Source organism: Diprion similis, chromosome 12 (assembly GCF_021155765.1).
Source record: "Diprion similis isolate iyDipSimi1 chromosome 12, iyDipSimi1.1, whole genome shotgun sequence".
Taxonomy (NCBI): domain Eukaryota; kingdom Metazoa; phylum Arthropoda; class Insecta; order Hymenoptera; family Diprionidae; genus Diprion; species Diprion similis.
In genome coordinates this window covers 13,946,971-13,964,662 of record NC_060116.1, presented here as the reverse complement: position 1 = coordinate 13,964,662, position 17,692 = coordinate 13,946,971, and the positions used below count along the sequence as shown (strand labels likewise).

The 17,692-nt window shown below is 37.9% G+C and overlaps 1 protein-coding gene across 4 annotated transcripts in view; it reads left to right on the top strand.

Moving 5' to 3' along the window:
* LOC124413520 (atrial natriuretic peptide receptor 1) overlaps positions 1-17,692 on the top strand; it is a 137,093-nt gene that overhangs the window by 54,274 nt on the left and 65,127 nt on the right. For 3 of the 4 annotated variants that reach the window (XM_046894154.1, XM_046894151.1, XM_046894153.1), the window contains one exon: positions 17,578-17,692. In XM_046894154.1, the coding sequence (XP_046750110.1) occupies positions 17,578-17,692 (115 nt within the window). Of the gene's footprint in view, positions 1-2,570; positions 2,967-17,577 lie in introns of all 4 variants that reach the window. The other variant, XM_046894152.1, reaches the window with a different exon arrangement.

Here is a 17,692-nt window from a genome sequence, read left to right as displayed (position 1 = left end):
GATTTTGTTACTCCGATTGTTGGACAGTAACTGGACGTCTTACTTGAGAAGCAAATTCTTCAAAAATCATGGTTGCCACGTCATGTGATGATCATTGCATCTACAGTGGAAGGAAGACGAGAGAGAAGCTTCTAAAGGCAAATCCTAAATCGGGTGATGCTGTGGGCGACATTTGACTGAGCTCATGTTGGACTTTGATAAATGAATATAATTAACTTGTCGTTGGTTGGTTGGTTGGTTGGTTTGTTGGTTTGTTGGTTGATTGGCTTGTTCGTTCCCGGTGAACGTTGGAGGGATACAGTGCGTGACCATGAAAAATAATATCTGTGGTATCGGGTTCGTTGACGTCCGTACCATGCGTGCGGTTCATCGTGTAACGCGCTGAGTATTTCGTAATCCAGTAGACAACTTTGGCATTCTGAACGCGATCGGAAGAGAGAGAAGAGAGCCGAACCTCTCTCCTTCCACTCTCCATTCCTAGTCTGCACCTCGACTAGACAGCATCAAGGTTATGAGCACCAAGCGTTGTAGGACGGTTCTATATCCTCATAACTCATCGTCTGGATCAATGGAAAATTCTTACAGATATTCTATTGTCGAGCGTTTATATACGAACCGGGCTTCAGATCGAACCGTTCAACGGATCCTTACCGATAAGGTCCTGCCTGTATAAACGGCTTTACCTGTCCATACAACGCGTGCTATTTTATATTATCGCTTCATCGATTTTCACCCGACTATTTATGGGGGTCAAAAACGTGCCCACTTTTGCACGTGTATGGATCAATCGACTAGAATAACGTTGAATAATATAACGGCACTTTAGTCCGGCACACGAGTTTATATCCGTGATCTGCAGGCTTATTAGCTACAGCCTTACTTTGTTTTTTAACACCTTGCTTACGCTTTGATGACAATAGTATCGCTGAAATGCTTCTCGCAAGGATCAAATGAAACAACGTTAATTAATTTCACCGGCAACAGTGCAGACGTTGGGACGTCTAATATTGTAATGGATTCGTTTGACACCTACTACACTGACACAATTAGCAAATTAGCAAATGTCTGGAGAGTCGAATATGCTTGCTGACTTTACACATCGCGTAGACGGTGCGAAAAATCTTTCTTTGGAAGTAATCGTTTCTTCCTACGTGAAACGATGGTAAACCCTTAAATTACTTTCGTTGTAAGCACGCGCGTGAAGCTCGTGTCTTTACTCTGGTTGTAAGGATCATTAGATTCTGTTTACAGCTTCTTTGTCTTCTAAGGTAAACCCATTCGTCGTTCTGACTTCCGACCGCTTTAAAGGGGAGGAAAATTACTCGCAAGTTCAAGCTTCAATCACATCTCAGGAAACTTGGGTAATTTTGAATTTACAAACCCCGGAGGTTTCTGTTGATACCTATTCGAATTGAAGATTATCGTGAATCTCTCCAGGTATTTGCTCCGCATTATAGTTGAACGGTTAATCTCTTCTTGGATTTGGATTTCTCACTGATTACCGAGCAAAATACTTGAACCCGTTTCGAAACTCCTTCTGTTTATTCCGTGTACCAAAGAGATCGTTTGATCACGCTTGAATTTAGAACTTGGACAGACGTTGAACAGTTCTCAGTATCAATCATGACCGGGAGACGTAAGGCAGGCGTCGAGGTTAAGGCATTTCGACTTCAAGTTGTAACTCGTTTTGTGTACCTTATATTGAACCTGAGCGAAAAGTTTTTCGAACGAACGTGAAATTATCGGTTGTCCAACCGTACGTAGAGAATTTAATGGAATCTTTTATCGCCTCGTGCAACGCGATTTGACGATGGTTCAGGTCAAGCGTTTCGACTTCCGGACCTTCTACGAGGTAACTGCACATTACGTACGTACCTACAGGGGACTACTCTATGGGAATCGGAAAATACTCGTGTATTGGTCGACGAACATTCACACAACGATGGCCCCGAATCGTCCATTTTTATTTTATCTCTTGTCTGCTTATTATTGTTTTCTTCGTCCTTTTTACTACTCTCAGATCATAACCCGAGATATCTGATCAACGGGAAGAGCATATAGTCTCGGGATGATGAATATACTCTAGTGGTATTATAAATATACTGAAACAGTCAAAGTCAGAATTGCATAACAACTTCTCTACTTAGTTACTTACTTGAAAAGACTCGGAATATGTGTTGGTACCTACTTAACGGCCTCTCTTCATATGGAACTGAAGGTCTAACTTGACATTGAACACCAAGAGGTTAATACGTTTTCGGATAATTTTATTTAAAAAGGCGGTCAAGTCTTCGTTGACTTATGGGACCAAACGAGTTCCTTTCATCATAAGCCAACGTTGAGGGATTAAACCTGCAGACTTGAAGTCATATATTGATAATACTACATGAAAAACTGTTTCGAATTCACGAATGGTCAATTTCTCCATGATTTTTCAATCAAACAGACACTGAGAGTAATGACGTATAATTTATGTATCGCGCGTGCGTTCAACGGAGTGGGTCAAAAAGCAAAAACCAAGAAAAAGATGACAATAGACAAATAAATAAATAAAACGAAATCGAAAACAGATGCTTTTCTGGGCCCGGTGTGCGACTACGTCATCGCGCCTGTCGCGAGGTACGCCGGGGCCTGGGGAATCCCGGTTCTGACGGCGGGGGCTCAGGCCGACGCCTTCCGTTACAAGGACGAGCATTATCCGACGCTGACGAGAATGATGGGCTCGCACAGTCTCGTCGGAGACGCTCTGCGTTACATACTCCAGGGTTTTGGCTGGAAGGTGGCCGGGCTTTTGTACCACAATCACGAGATGAGCAGCAGCCGAGGTAACTCGGAGTGTCACTTCACCCTCAGCGCAGTATTCAGGGCCCTCAACCAGTCCTCAGTCCACAAGGGGTTCAACCAGGAAACCGCATCGCCCAAGGACTACCGGCAGCTCCTCAAGTCCCTAGCGAATAACGCAAGGAGTAAGTCTGCACTTTTACTCCAATCTTCCATTTCATCCGCACCTCCACAGGAATTTGGGGGCTCGTTATATAGCTAAAGGACACGCGAGTCGCACTCTTGTGCTCGGTGATTGGTCGGACAACGATTCGCACCCTGACGTGATCCCATCTCCATCCTTCATCCTCACAGATTTACAAGAAAGAGAGAGAAAGTGAGAGCATTCGCTTACCCGAGTGTGTGTCATTATTTTTTCAACAATAGAGAGACGCGACTTGAATTATGTAGACAAGCATGCAACCCTTATATCGGCGTATAGTTATAACGTCGAAAAGTTACCCTCAATCTTTTTTCATTCTTCGCCAAATTTCGAGTTTTTATTGTCAGGGTAGATCCACCAGATTTTGTCGTCCAAGTATCAGTTATAGCCACAGTTTGACCCACTTTTGGTTATTTTCATTAGCGACGAGTCATCGGAGGTTATGTTCAAGTTGCAATTTATAAGACTTCGGAGTACAAAACTCATTCGAACATTATGTCGGACTTGATTGCTCGACTGAAGGGTCTAACGAGTCAAAGTAAGAAATGATGCCACAGATTGTGCGTCTAATCTACTCGTTGTAAAAATAAAAAAAAAATAAATAAATAACTTTTGACAAATCTTTGTTTCACGTTATCGTGATTTTTCGGGGATGAACGATTATAAACCGATGTGGATGAACAATGAACCTGTTCCACATTACACGGACGATTTCTGTTTCTGTTCGCGTCCTCAAGGATCAGAGTGATATAACATATTTGTCAAAGAGCAACATTCGCTTCGATCAACAATCACTGACTTCGAGGTAGACTCAAGTTTTTCCCTTTATTCAACGGCCACAAAGCGATAATTTATACTTTACTGTGGCCGAATCAACCCCTCGGGGGTTGCCCGAACGCAATCAAGGTGTGTTTGATCAATAGGCTTCTCCCTCTCTTGCTTCAGCAGCAGGGATTTGACGGAGGGGTGATTCTGGTTTTGGCTCAATCAACTTCATCCCCAAATGAATTCAAACGTATTCATGCTAATTTTCGCGAGAATACCGAGCGGTTTTGACACTCTGTGTATTCTAAAAATCGGGAATTCGTCTGGTACAAAGGGATGTGAAGAATGTATTATATGTAAAGAAATAACTTTTTCTCGTTTTCAAATATTATATATAGGTACTTTGAGCTGATTTGCATCGATATTCATCGCGTTTTAGTCGACGACGAATGATCTATATTTTTGTTAACTAAAATCTGGTTAATTTTATTGCTGTATTAATTTTCTTTAATTATTTTAATCAATGTTAGAAGGAGAGGCCGTTGCGTGTTTATTTGTTTTTTTAAATTTAATAAGAGATATGCATAAATGCTGAGATATACGAACTGGACGGGGATTTTTTTACAGACTGGAGCCGGAGTTTTATTGCGAGGGCACGTTATAACCGCGTATATATAGAAAAAATAAAGCAAGATGACAAAAAAACAAATAACCTTTATACCGCTAGGCGTGTTATAGGTGTAATAACGATTTTCCCAGAAACAGAAGGATCCGCGCTGCTGTAGCGCAAGAGGGAAGTTTTTTTTTTTATTTCCTCTTTTTTTTTTTTATTATTTCTTTCTCTTTTTCCCAAAGTCTCGTTTGCCGCATCGAGGTTTTTGCGAATCGTCTGCGGCGAGAAGAAAAATGAAATAAAACGAAATACCTAGAAGATAGAAAGAAAGAAAGAAAGTAAGTAAGTAAGTAAGTAAGTAATTCGTTGAAACCATTCCTCGAACTTAATTTTCACCGGTGTTTTCTATTCTCGCAACTGGGATGCGATTGGATTCCGAAAGCGCGAAGAAATCGTCCTCGCGAATCTTAGCTCAGTCGCAGTAAAGTGTCAAGAGAATTTCCACGTCCACGTCGGGTCACGATTAGCTAAGGAAGGTAGAGACTCAGTTGTTGACAGCCGAGTTCAATGGTAATCGTATTTACCTTATCAGAACTTTCCATAAACTGATTATCAGGCCCGAATACCAGGGTACGAAGAGCTCTTTCGATTTTCCTTTCCGGGTATCAATAATTTATTTATACATAATAGTGTATTAGCAAAAAAGTAAATAAATAAAAATATAAAAAATGAAAGAATATCTCAAGTTTTCTTTTATCTTCTAATTCTTACACAATATTCATGTCAATTTGTTATATATAGAAATTTTTTCGCAAACTTCAATTATACTTCGTTGTTGTTGTTGTTGTTGTTGTTGTTGTTGTTGTTGTATATATTCGTCAACTCCAACTTTTTGATCATCATACTATCTGTTTTCCGCAGATGCGGACGTTATAAGCGAATCCCCCGGCCGTGTCTGGGGTAAGTTTTAATTTTCAGCTTCAAGTCTGTTGTATATATACATACATACACCTACCTACCTCTGTTTTTTTTTTCATCCATCTTTCACTACCTTTCTATCGCTCTATCATATCTCATAGTCCAATCCCTTTTTGCAAGCGTTGTTATTACTGCTGATTGATAGATATTATATGCGTTGTGTATACCTATATACGTAACACACATACCTACCTACACGTAGGTTGCGGGTATAGGTACTCGGAGCACACAATGCCTCTTGAAATTCACCTAGGACATATTATTATTATTATTATTATTATTATTATTATTATTATTAATAGATATATACCTTATACATATAATGCTGCATGAGTTGCCTGCAGGAGTCACCCCATGCCGATATACCCTCCGTATTACATTTATATATGGGGTATTCCGCGCCAACTCGACCAGTGTTGAACCCCGACCGTCTCAAAATTACTTCATATTTTTTTTTTTTTTTTTTTTTTATCATAAAACTGTTTATTTTTTATAAATATTTGAAGTCGTTTGCAAATGCGTATTTTAAAGATTCTGAAAAAATACACAAAAATCCAGCGAATGACACAAAACACCCCCTCGTTGAGGTAAATGTGGGCCGAATTTTTGTTTCTGTTTTTTTTTTCATCACCTAATTCGGAATTTTTAAATTTTTACCCCAAAATTAACACAGGATCGAATCGTAAGCGTCAAAGAAGGGTCAATTTATTTGTAAATGTTCGGTTTCACCAATTCGATGATCCGCTACTCTGGTTAGTAAAGAGAATTTTCGGTTTGAAAATTTGAAAACTCCGAATTAGGTGATAAAAAAATAGAAAAAAAAAATCGTTCCACGTTTTCCTTGACGGGTGGTGTTTTGTGTCATTTACTAGATTTTTAAGAATATTTTCAGATTCGCAATCGATTTTAAATGTCTATAAAAAACAAACGACTTGATAAAAAAATTTGAAAAAAATTCAGGCTACGTTTTTTACCCATTATAATGTTGGAAAAAAAATATGAAATGATTTTGAGACGGTCGGGGTTTAACACTGCTCGCGTTGGCGTGGAATGATCCACAATTCCACATACATACAACATCCATCCATACATATATCCATACATAGAGGAGAATGGGACAATAGTTTTGTCCACTCGTTGTCCGTGTTGGTATGCAATTACTGCCCGTTCATAGATCAGCCTGCAGCCTGCAGCCTTCTCTTCTCTATGTACCCTCGACCATCTTTTATTCCCGCCAGGATCTGGTCCATCCCTCTGACAGACCTTTCCATTATAATCGGTAATCCGGAGTTCATGAATCCTTCGGGCACTACCGCTGCTCCAGTATTCTTACATTTCATGCTCGATTAATTGGATTTGCGGACCGTTGATGGAACGGATTTTTACTTTTTTCCAACCTTTTTTTCTCGCAACCCGCACTATACCTGTAATCGCATTTTGCAATCTCCGGCGCTTTGACTGGTCGCTCTTGTCGTCGATTTTCAAATCCTCTTCACTACTGATTTATTACACTGGTTTTATAACGGTTGGAGGGGAAATAAAAATCGTTCGTTAGAATCTAACGTCGCTGAGACGCGAATCTTGGCTTTTCTTGCCTTTCGTCACACGCTCATCCCGTAAATCGAACTCGATCTTTACGACATTTAGGGAAACGTTTATACTCGCTGTGCGGTTATCTGGCTGTTCGACAGATGTTTTATTAAACTGGAATTTATACGTTACGGGTAAAATATTTAAAACACCGAGTGACGAGGTTTAGTCTAGTGGCGATATTGCAGTTCAATATTTTCCCTTTGAATTATTTATCTTTTTCAATATTCATCGGTAACCTGAGGTTTTGGAATAACCATTTTGTAGGTATTACACAAAATTTTTGCCACTCCGAGTTATCGAAATCACATGTCAAATACCGACAGGTAAATAATTGAATCTCCTGACACAGAAAAACCTGGAAAATTTATAGAAAACATAAATCAAGTACAAAATTCAAAAACTATATACGCCTTTTTTACAATTAACACTTACAATTAGTCTACACTCGTGAAATACGATTATTGTTATACCTCGATTCAAAGCACGTCGCGTCCCGGTATTTATAATATGAATTACGCGAGTTACGGGGTTAAAAGGGCACCGGTACATGGCTAATTTAATTTACGGGCTAACTAAATTCCTCCGCTTACATTCGGAACGATAATATTTATTAAGGGTAAGCGAACACGTGAGTACGGACCTCGAGACGTGCTCACATGTTTTATAGCGCCAAATTGATTCTGTGATAACAAGAAGCCGAAGCAGAGGTAACATGTTTATACAAGCGCTTGGTTTCCCTTTTCCTTTTTTTTTTTTCTTTTCCGTTTTTTTTTTTCTAATTTTTTTTTTTATACTCGTACCGTTGAACAAACGTTTATGCGGTTTCGATTTGCGAAAACATATTATAATATACACTTGAAAGTTTCGGAACAAGAGGGGTGGATGAGAAAAAAAAGAAAAGAAAAAAAAAATCACAACCTTGAATAATTCTGTCGAGAAAAAAAAAAAAAAAAAAAAAAATACCTGAATCAAGATGTATTGAAAATCTTACGGTATTGAAAACGTTCTTCGGAGGTTTTGTGAGTAAAAAATCGTAACTTAGATCGAGTTTTTTTTTTTTTTTTTTGGTTTGTTTCAAGTTATTTGAAATTTCAGAAAATTTCTCACGCCTTATTTACAGTCTATTAGAATACAGCACATCTTAAATTGTTTAGAAATTTAAGTGTAAAAAATAAGTTTAAAAAAAAAAAAAAAAAAAAAAAAAACAGATCGGTGTATCGGTGCAAGTTGTATTTTCGTTTTAGTACGTTGCCATTTCGTCGACCGGGCGAATTGCAAATTGGAAAACCGGGGGTCGGAAGTATGAAATTGCGAGTTATTCGTCAACGGTGATGGACGAGCGGCTGCGTCAGCAGTTTGCTCGTCCCTCAGACGAAATTTTGTCTGAGAGGAAAAAAGGAAAAGGAGATCGTCCGTCCGTCCGCGTGTTGATTATTTTTTCGTCATCACGGGGATCACCTGCGGACTCAGTCTCTTGCCGGAAAGGGTTTATTGAATAATTCAGTAATCTGCTTGCTTTTAGGTCTCTAAGGGAAATCGTCGCGTATCCCTTTTTTCCACTTTCACTCTGTTCCGTTCTGCTCCCTTAACACGGTCTGAAAATTTAGCGTGGAGGTCAAAAGTTGGAAGGGTCAATATTTCGAATGGCTGATAATATATCGAAATTTTAAACGGAAGAAAGGAAAATAACGACAGATGAATTGTTCGAAAACTTAATTTTAGAATGTAATTACCGATTAGAATGACTACTAATCAGCGACAATTTCAGAAGTCAAGATTTCGAACAATTTCGTTTTTCGTTATTTTATACTAGCATGTTTGCAATTTCGATATATCGGCCATTTTTTTTTTTTTTTACGTTTCTTCGGCACGTTTTCACGATTCCTGTGTGTGTCTTTTTTTACTTCACCTTTTGCGTCCTTGGCTTAATCCCACGATGATCTTTATCTCAAACTTCGTTTCGTCGATGCGTGTTTTCTATTCTATCAGATCTTTGAGCTTTTCTTCAATTTCCCTTGTGCATTTCTCTTAATTCATTAGTTTTTCGATATTATACACAAGTACGTACGAATTTTTGAGTACAATTTTTACGAACCGATCGCGTTTTGTGTGTAAGTAAGCGAGAGAGTGGAATCTGTTTCTCTTTCAGATTCCATTCAATATTCTACTCAGCATGATTTATTCTTAATTATTCATTCCTGCGAATTAATTGACATATCATTATATTATGTTATACCCATGTTACAATTTACGCGTATTTAATTACGAACCGTAGAATCGTACTGCTAATCACGTTACGTCCAACGATTTGTTCAGTTTAAATATACATACATACATACATACAAAGATACATATATATTCGTCGTAGAGGAAAATTCATGGTTCTAGTTTAATTATTACGGTGGTTCACACATTCATCGCCGTGTGCAGAGAGCTGTGTTAACGTTAATATCTACAGTCAGACGAACTCGGGATTCAATCACTTCGCAAACTCAAACTATGACTTTGGGGTCTACCCAATATCGACATCTTCATTCCGGGCTTTTGTTGACTCCTAAATTTAATTGAAACGTTAAAAAACATAAGAATTAAATGTCATTGAAACATATGTTCAGAGTCTTGATCATTCAGCACAAGAAGTTTTAATTTTAATCTTGAAAATCAAAGCTGCTGTGTTTTTTTTTTTCTTGTTTTTTTTTTTCCCCAGGTAGGTACTCAGAAATTGCGTGAAATTGGCAAAATTTTTTCGATCAACTTTCAACCGAAATCATTAAAGAATATATTAAGGATGAAGATGCAAATTTTTATACATTTTATCGACAATTTTTATCGCATGGTTGATGATGAATTTCGGCTGACTGGAATGAGGACGAGAGCAGAAGGACGGAGAGAAAGAGAGACGGGTATAACAGGATTTCGATCTATGTGATAATCAGCCATTTCGAAACCCCTCTCGCGTTTCTTGGCTCTTGATTCTTGCAGGTTTTGCTCTTTTTTCAACCGCCGCGTCGATACATTCATATTTACCAGCCAGAAGCTAGGATCGATCTAACCTGTGGAATACAGCGTCACGTGCCGTCTGCCGCACTTCCTGGGTTGTTTTTTTTTTCTTTTTCTTTGCTTTCTTTCTTTTTTTTTTTTTTGGCCCCCGAAGGAACGGTGCTGCTGGAATCCCGGTTTTACCTCCATATTTTTATATACACACACACACATATATATATATATAAATAGAAAAATTTATACGAAAACGGGAATAAAAAGAGAAAGAAGGAAACAAAAAAAAAAAAAAAAAACACGTCGTCATCTCGGGGGGACAAATTCTCGACGGTATAATGATCGGCTTGTTTTTACGAGGGTGCAATCAAATGCCGCGAGTCTGACGGGTGCGTGAACGAACGAAGGAGAAAAACCATATATCCTGTAGGTTTAAATCTCGATCCTCGGGGGTCGTGAGTTCGTTTCTATTTGTACATATATGAAAAATCTCGAGAGAAGGTGTAGTTGCGTATTTTTCTTTCCTCGTTGTTGAAGAACGAGTGGGGGAAAAATTGGAAATTTAATGGAAATGAAAATCCAAAAAACTCGCAGGTGGAGCAAAAAATTTCAAATACTTGAGTAATTTACTGTAAATTATTGATCGTTCTGCGAATGGAATATCTGAAGAAAATTGAAGATGCAGAAATTGACGTGAAAAACAAGCCAAAAAATAGAATTATCGGAATTTTCACGATCCTGTATTTTGATGTTCTGTACTTTACATCCTAAGATTCTATTTTAAACAGATTTTTGGTCCTTTGAAAATTCGATAACTTAATCCTTATGTTTTCTCATTTTTCTACAATTTCATCCCCTTCGCGTTAAAACTTGAAAAGCAAAAAACATTGGCTTAATCGTTGATTCAACTCTCGACTATTTGGGATTTCAACTCGCTCAACGACGCGGCTGCAAACTGTGTTTCTTGCAGATTTTGGCAGGCAGCCGATGCAGCTGCCTCAATGCAATTAAACGGGGACTGCAGGATCCGCGCGCATCTGTAATCGAGCGGATCAGGTTCCTCGTTTACGACGTTTTTGCGCATCGTGGCCCAGTTTTGTCGGGTCGACGCGCTTTTTAACGTGCAATAATAACGATCTGCTGTCCTGCCGTTGAAGCAGCCGTTCGATTGTATGGCTAAAGACGCGATAAAACCCACATGAAATTACATATCCGAATGACACACACGCAATGCACGTGCCGCCGTCCTCGTAACAGCGAAATTACGAAATTGACGCTCTCTTAATTTTCATTTATACTTTTATTTTATTCGATACCCCCCCCCCCTGCCCCTGCTCCTGGATTCGATTTTAATTGACATCGGTTTCTGAAATTCATTCACGACTTTTCGTGATTGCTGATACGTACATACCATTGTATGTCTCTATAACACGTGTATACAATATGTGTATTACGGTGGCGCAAAAAAACCGACCATTTTATTTTTTTGACTCTCGTGTGACAAAATGTTAGTTTTTGATGTTTTAAGAGCCCACTCCGAAGGACAGCTCAAAAAAAAATTTTTAAGAGGTCGCTCCAAATTTTTAAAAATGTCAAAAATTGTCAAAAAATTACATTAAAAAAATTGCATTTTTAGTATTTTGTTTGATTTTTAATTCATGTCGTGGTGTATTGTTATCGATTCTTTCTTACTAAATTGAAGAAAAAAAATGTATAAAATTGTAATATGAATATTAAAAGGTCGCTCGAAAAAATCTAAAGAAATGCACCAAAAAATTGAAAAAAAATTATGAGTGACCTTTCAAAATTCAAATTTTGAACTGAAACTTATAAAAACTTATTTTTTTTTGTCTATAAAATTATACCGTAACGAGAAGAAAAAAAAAAAAAAAATCGATTTCTGACGTTTCAAAAAATGAGGAGCGAACTCCTTAAAATTTTTTTTTGAACTCTCTTTTGGAGTGGGCTCTTAAAAGATCAAAAACTAACATTTTGTCGCACGAGACTCAAAAAAAAAAAAAAAATGGTTGGTTTTTTTTGCGCCACCCTAATGTGTATATATATATTTATATACATATATGATTGTGTGCGTGTATGTACGGGTCCTTCGATCCCATCGTGAAATCAAATTTATCTCGCCCTTTTCGTCTCGAATGCTGAGACGTTCCCTCGCATTGGATTTTATTTCACTTGATTCCATTTTCGTACTTTGGGTGGGTCCGGTTTGCGCGGGCGAGTGGAGTGCTTTTGGTCAATTTATCGGACCTGTAGATTTTACCGCAGGTTGACTCTAGTAGAGAAGGATAAAAAACAAAGTAGAACAAACACTCGTAATATAATTCTTATCGAAAACTCGATTTTCTATATCTTTAACACGGGCCTGAAGTCGCCGTCTTTGGCGCTGTCGGTGCCTTCTCTGAATCATCTGAAAAGTTGCGCATCGTTACGCATGCGCAATAAAAAGCAAACCCAGTGAAGCTAGGTTTAGACAGTAGTAGATACCTGGCAGGCACTTGTTACTGGCATAAAAACTCGTTTTCGAAGCATTCGTGAGAAAAAAATGTTTTATACAATTACTTAAAAAACCGGACTCACCTTCGTTTCCCGGTTTTCATCAATTTTTGCATAAAATACTAATACATACAGCAAAAAGCCAAAATATTCACTCAAGTTTCATCAGTAATTTTGCCAATTTTAGCACCCCTGCACATTTCGCATTTTCAACGAACTCGTACATGTAGATTATAGATAGACAGATAGATAGATATAAATGCATAAGTGTATGTAATAGATGGGATAAATCTCATCCCAAAGACGACACGTGGACATATGGGGAGAATATGAAAGAAAAAATTTCCCTCGTGTTTCCGTCGAAACTTGGAGAGGTTCGATTGATCTGCATACGTAACCGTGCCTATGTATTAAATGTATTATTATATCTATATGTAACGTGTGATATATATACACATATATCTACACAACGGGATATTCTTGCGTAAGACGAGCCCATAAACGGAGAAAGATTTGGCTGAGGGGTGGGATTTATTAAAAATTGGAAAGGGTGTGCCGACGTAATATTATATCTCAATTGCTTCGCGAAGACCCGCTGTTCAAAGGGAAATTATTATAATCTCTCACGCGATATTCCTTCGCTATAATCGAACTTTTTCACTCTCGCTTACCGCAGATAAAATCGCAGCGTCTTTATCCTTTTATAGTTTTTCCAAGCGAAAAACTTTCTTCTCCCCATTTCTCCGGCAAAGATGAGCTCCGGTGTATTGTAATGTAAAAATACTCTTATATATACATACCGCGATCGAGTTTGAAACTTGTAACGTAAGCCGATTCGACGATACGTACTGATCAAGACGAATCGCCGAAGTTACGACTAGGAAAAACTTTCTTATCTAGGAAATGCGGTAGAAAACGAGAGAAGAAAAATCCTCGGAGCTGTTAATAATTCTTATAATATAAAAGGTTGAATTTTAGTTTTTACAAAAAATTTTTATCGTTGATGTGATACTAGATTTCACGCAATAACTAATACATTTACTCAAATTTAAACGCACCTATTTTTCTACTTCGGACGAATTAAAATTCATTTAAAATGAATCGGTATTCTCGCGAAATGAACTTCCTGCATTTTTTTTTTTTTATTTTATTTTTTTATTACGTAGGCATAAACTGTGCTGCGGTAAAGAAAAGCACCGGAGAGGAGAAAAACAGTGTCAAAAGAAATGTCAAATCTTTTCGGCAGTAGAAATTATTTCGACAAGTAGCGAAGCGCTTAATTCTTATTGTTATATAGCATCGTTGAGTCGGCGCTCGTTTTCCAGACGTAGGTATAGCATATCTCGTTAATATGCAAATTGTGTGACAGTCCAGCCCAATTTGGTCCGCAGTTACCGACGAGTATAAACTCGACACTTCGACCCTTCTTGTATCCTTTATAAATGTCTCGAAGCTTTTCGTCGCGTGCGCGTCTGTGTGTCCGTGATGTACAATAATTTTCCTCTACCAGACAATTTGCGTGTGTATATTACGAGAAAAGGGAAAGAAGAGAAAAAGCTTTTTTGTTTCGCTTTGAAAAAGGTTATGGGAATGGTAAAATTTCCATATAAAGGAACGATATTGTCGGATTTTAACCGTTCGAACAGATGTCGAAATCTCTGCCATTGCCTGCAGGATGCTGCAAAGCCGACTGGGAAAATAATCGGGCGAAGCACTCGTTTCGAAATTACAGACTGAAATCCACCCCGAACACAACGAACGAGCACAGCCGGTGTCTGCAAAAACGACTAGCCGACGTATTTTTAGAACGTACTTGGAAATAGCTTGGATTAACCCGTTTCTACGGTGGTTGTTACTATAAAACGGGGGTTGAAAAGGTTCCGAGGTATATATTTTTAATAAAAATTTCCAATGGAATTATACGACGTCTCATTTATTTTATTTTTCATTTTGGTACACGTTGTAGGTGAAATCCATTCGAAATTGGTTTTAGATAATGAAAAACATTACATACTATCATCTGATCTGATCTGTGTGAAAAAAGTTTTTATCAGGTGCGTAAAGTTTTAGAAATAATTTTGCAAATCCTCCGATTAAAATTAGACAGATACGACGATCCTAGCTGGTATGACTTGATGTATTCATATATAAACATTTTACTTGGAATATAATTTTTTGTTACTCCGAGGGTTGTAACAGAGAGGCATTAAGTCAACTTTTTTCTAAACTTAATACGCGTTTAGAATGAACTGAGATGTTTATTGGCAATCGTCGGGGTTATACGCGGTTAGTTTATAAAATTCATTTTTCCTTTTCTCCCGAGGGTATAAAGGGAAGAAGAAAAAGATCGTTCCGGGGCATTTAAATTCCAACGATTATACAATATCTGCAGCTTATTATTTTCTTATATACGTGATGTTATCTTCTTTACATCGTCGTTCGCGTTGCAAAAATTGTTAAACGCATTTTACGGTTTTTGCATAGATTAAACTTACCGCCGGGAGGAAATTGTGCATCCGAAAACCGTCGACGGTTCGTAAAGTCGCGCAAATTGTTTCTTCGAATTATTTCATACTCGGTCTGCGTCGCACAATGGCTTGGAGATAAGACAGCCGAAAGCCTCGGCTCTTCTTTCCTTTCCCACATTGAACACCTCACATTATCACCTTCGTGGCTTTGAATTTCCCGCCATCGCGTGTCACGACCCTTTTATACTACATATACTATTTTCACATGGCTTCCGGAAAGATTTTTGAAGCTCATAGTCGTACGCGCGAACCGTCAGATTTTCGATAGCATCATATATCTCGTGGAATCTTTTTTACTTTGTGTTATCTTGGCGGAAAATGAATCGCCTTCATTTTCTTGTTTGTCGCTTCTCATCCAGGAATGCCTCAATTCGAACCAACGTAATTCAATATTTTCTAATTTCCATTTCCAGAAGCAGAAGAGGAAGGAAAGTTGCATAAGCAGACGTGATTACGCGATGGTTTGGCTCGCTCAAACGCGTTGTTTTCTCTGGTTATCCCACCGGGATTAAATTTTCCGTAAACCGACCCCACCACTCGACCCATCATCCAGATTCCCATAACTTTCCGCCCGCGGTGAAATCCCTTTTGTTCCTTTTCGTCCCTTCCTCTTTTACCGAGCCGACGATTTTTTTCTCTCGTCGTATTTTATTTTCTTGCAAAATTTTCCGCCACCTTTATGCTTCCCTTCCAAATAATCATTAAATGTTTGACCAACTTTTCTTTATTTCTACCATATTGCAGATGATTTTTACAGTCTCGTTTTTACAAAGACACCTGATTAATTTACGCGATAGGTATACTTATTACATGTTATCCTGATTGATAATCGCTGCAATCGTGTTTATTGTTAAGGGCGACTGTTGATTGAGACGAAAAGCGAAGGGTGGTTAGATTTGGCAAAGCAACGCGATATGGAGGGTCCGGGAAATTCATATTCAAAGCGGATTTCACTCACGGTCACCGAGCATTGAGTATCAGGCATCCTCAATTTCTCCCGCAGGGTTTCTTCTCTTCCTCTTCCTTGTTTCTTTTCTTATCCAACCATAAATCGCCCCTGTTTTTTCCCCTACAAGTAAGAATTCTTTACACGTATTATATAGAATATATATCGTTCGGAGATTTGATTTCTTGTTATTTTCACAAAATTTCTCTCACATATCTACTATAATTGCATTTTCACATCGTTAAGATTTCAGGATGAAAATAATCGAGAATATGTAATTATCTCTGAATTTTTTGAGTCAACTGTCAGATTATTCGATTGAAAATTCAGCCACTCTGACATTTTATCCCAGAAAATTTTCAGAACTTTCCAATTCTGTAAAAACTTTTTCTGAATTTGTTTCGAGAAAATTTAAAGAGCTATCTAATTCGTTTGATATTCTTTCTAAATTTTCGATAGTTAAATCTCACTTCTGTCGGAGCAGCTCGGTTTTCACCTCACAAAATTTGAAGATTCAATTTTATATATATATTTAGGTATTCCTTGTATGAAATACTTTTGATCGTGCAGCGAGAGAAAACAAATTTCTAATTAAATCAAAGAAAGTTTTATTCCTCAGTTTGAGTAAAACTTTGTGAATGCAGTTCACAATCCATTCTTCGGACAGTTTGGGTTTTAATGGTTTTCCATTTTGCGTAAAAATTCTATATCTTATTCTTTTCTTTTCCCTCTGAAAATGGCGGGGCCGTAGATGTGAGATCAGTGCTGGTTTTACTACTCCGAAAAGCCAGGAGTGAAAACTGCGAAAACAACGGTGTCGTGTGCATATAATGCGGGGGGTGGGAAAAATAGTATCTCTTGAAAGTGCTTTATACGTCGAGAGGTTTGAAACCATTTCTGTGTCGTGGACGACGGCGTCGCGACGCTCTCTGTGAACTGCAGGCGTCGCATAGACAAGAGGGGAAAAAATCGCAGCAGTCTCACCTTTCCCTCCCATTTTCTTTCATATATTATACATGGATAAATATATGTGAGGCATTCCACCCCAAATCGAACTACGCCTGAGCCGAAATCTCTATCGGCGATTTTATTTATTTTCAAGTATGGCGCAGAGTAAACAGAAAATCATCTTTCACTGAGTTTTAGGTTTTTTTTAACAGCGCGAGTTTGATTTTTATCACTCCCGAAAATCTAAAAACCCAATTTTCGAATGAATAGTACTAATCAATTGGCTTTCAATTTTTCTCGTGAATTTTTTTGTTAAAAAAAGAAAATTTTGAGATCAATACTTTACATTTTATATGTTTTTTCTCACTTTACAATTACCTCAATTCTTTCACCCGTAGCTTGTAAATCGAAAGCTCTCTCACTTTAATCCTGGTTCGAAAATTTACGGTTTTTTAAAGAAAATAGTCGTGAAATAAATTCTTTAAAACTTGATTTTTGAGAAAAAAAAAAATTGGATTTTCGTATTTTTCGGTGAAACAAAAATCAAACCTTATAATCCAAGAAATCTGAAACTCTGCCAAGGATTTTTTTGCTGCACACCTCACACCGTACTAAAAAAAAAAAAAAAAAAAAAAAAAAAAAAAAAAAAAAAAAAACCACTTATAATATACAAACTTACTCGCCTTTACATTGCATAGACATTTTTCTCATGTTTCAGTTGTCGTCATGTGTGCCAACGTCACGACTATACGAGAGATTCTGCTCGCCGCGGAGGAGCTGGGCATGGTCGATTCTGGAGAATACGTATTTTTCTCCATCGAGTTGTCGTCCAG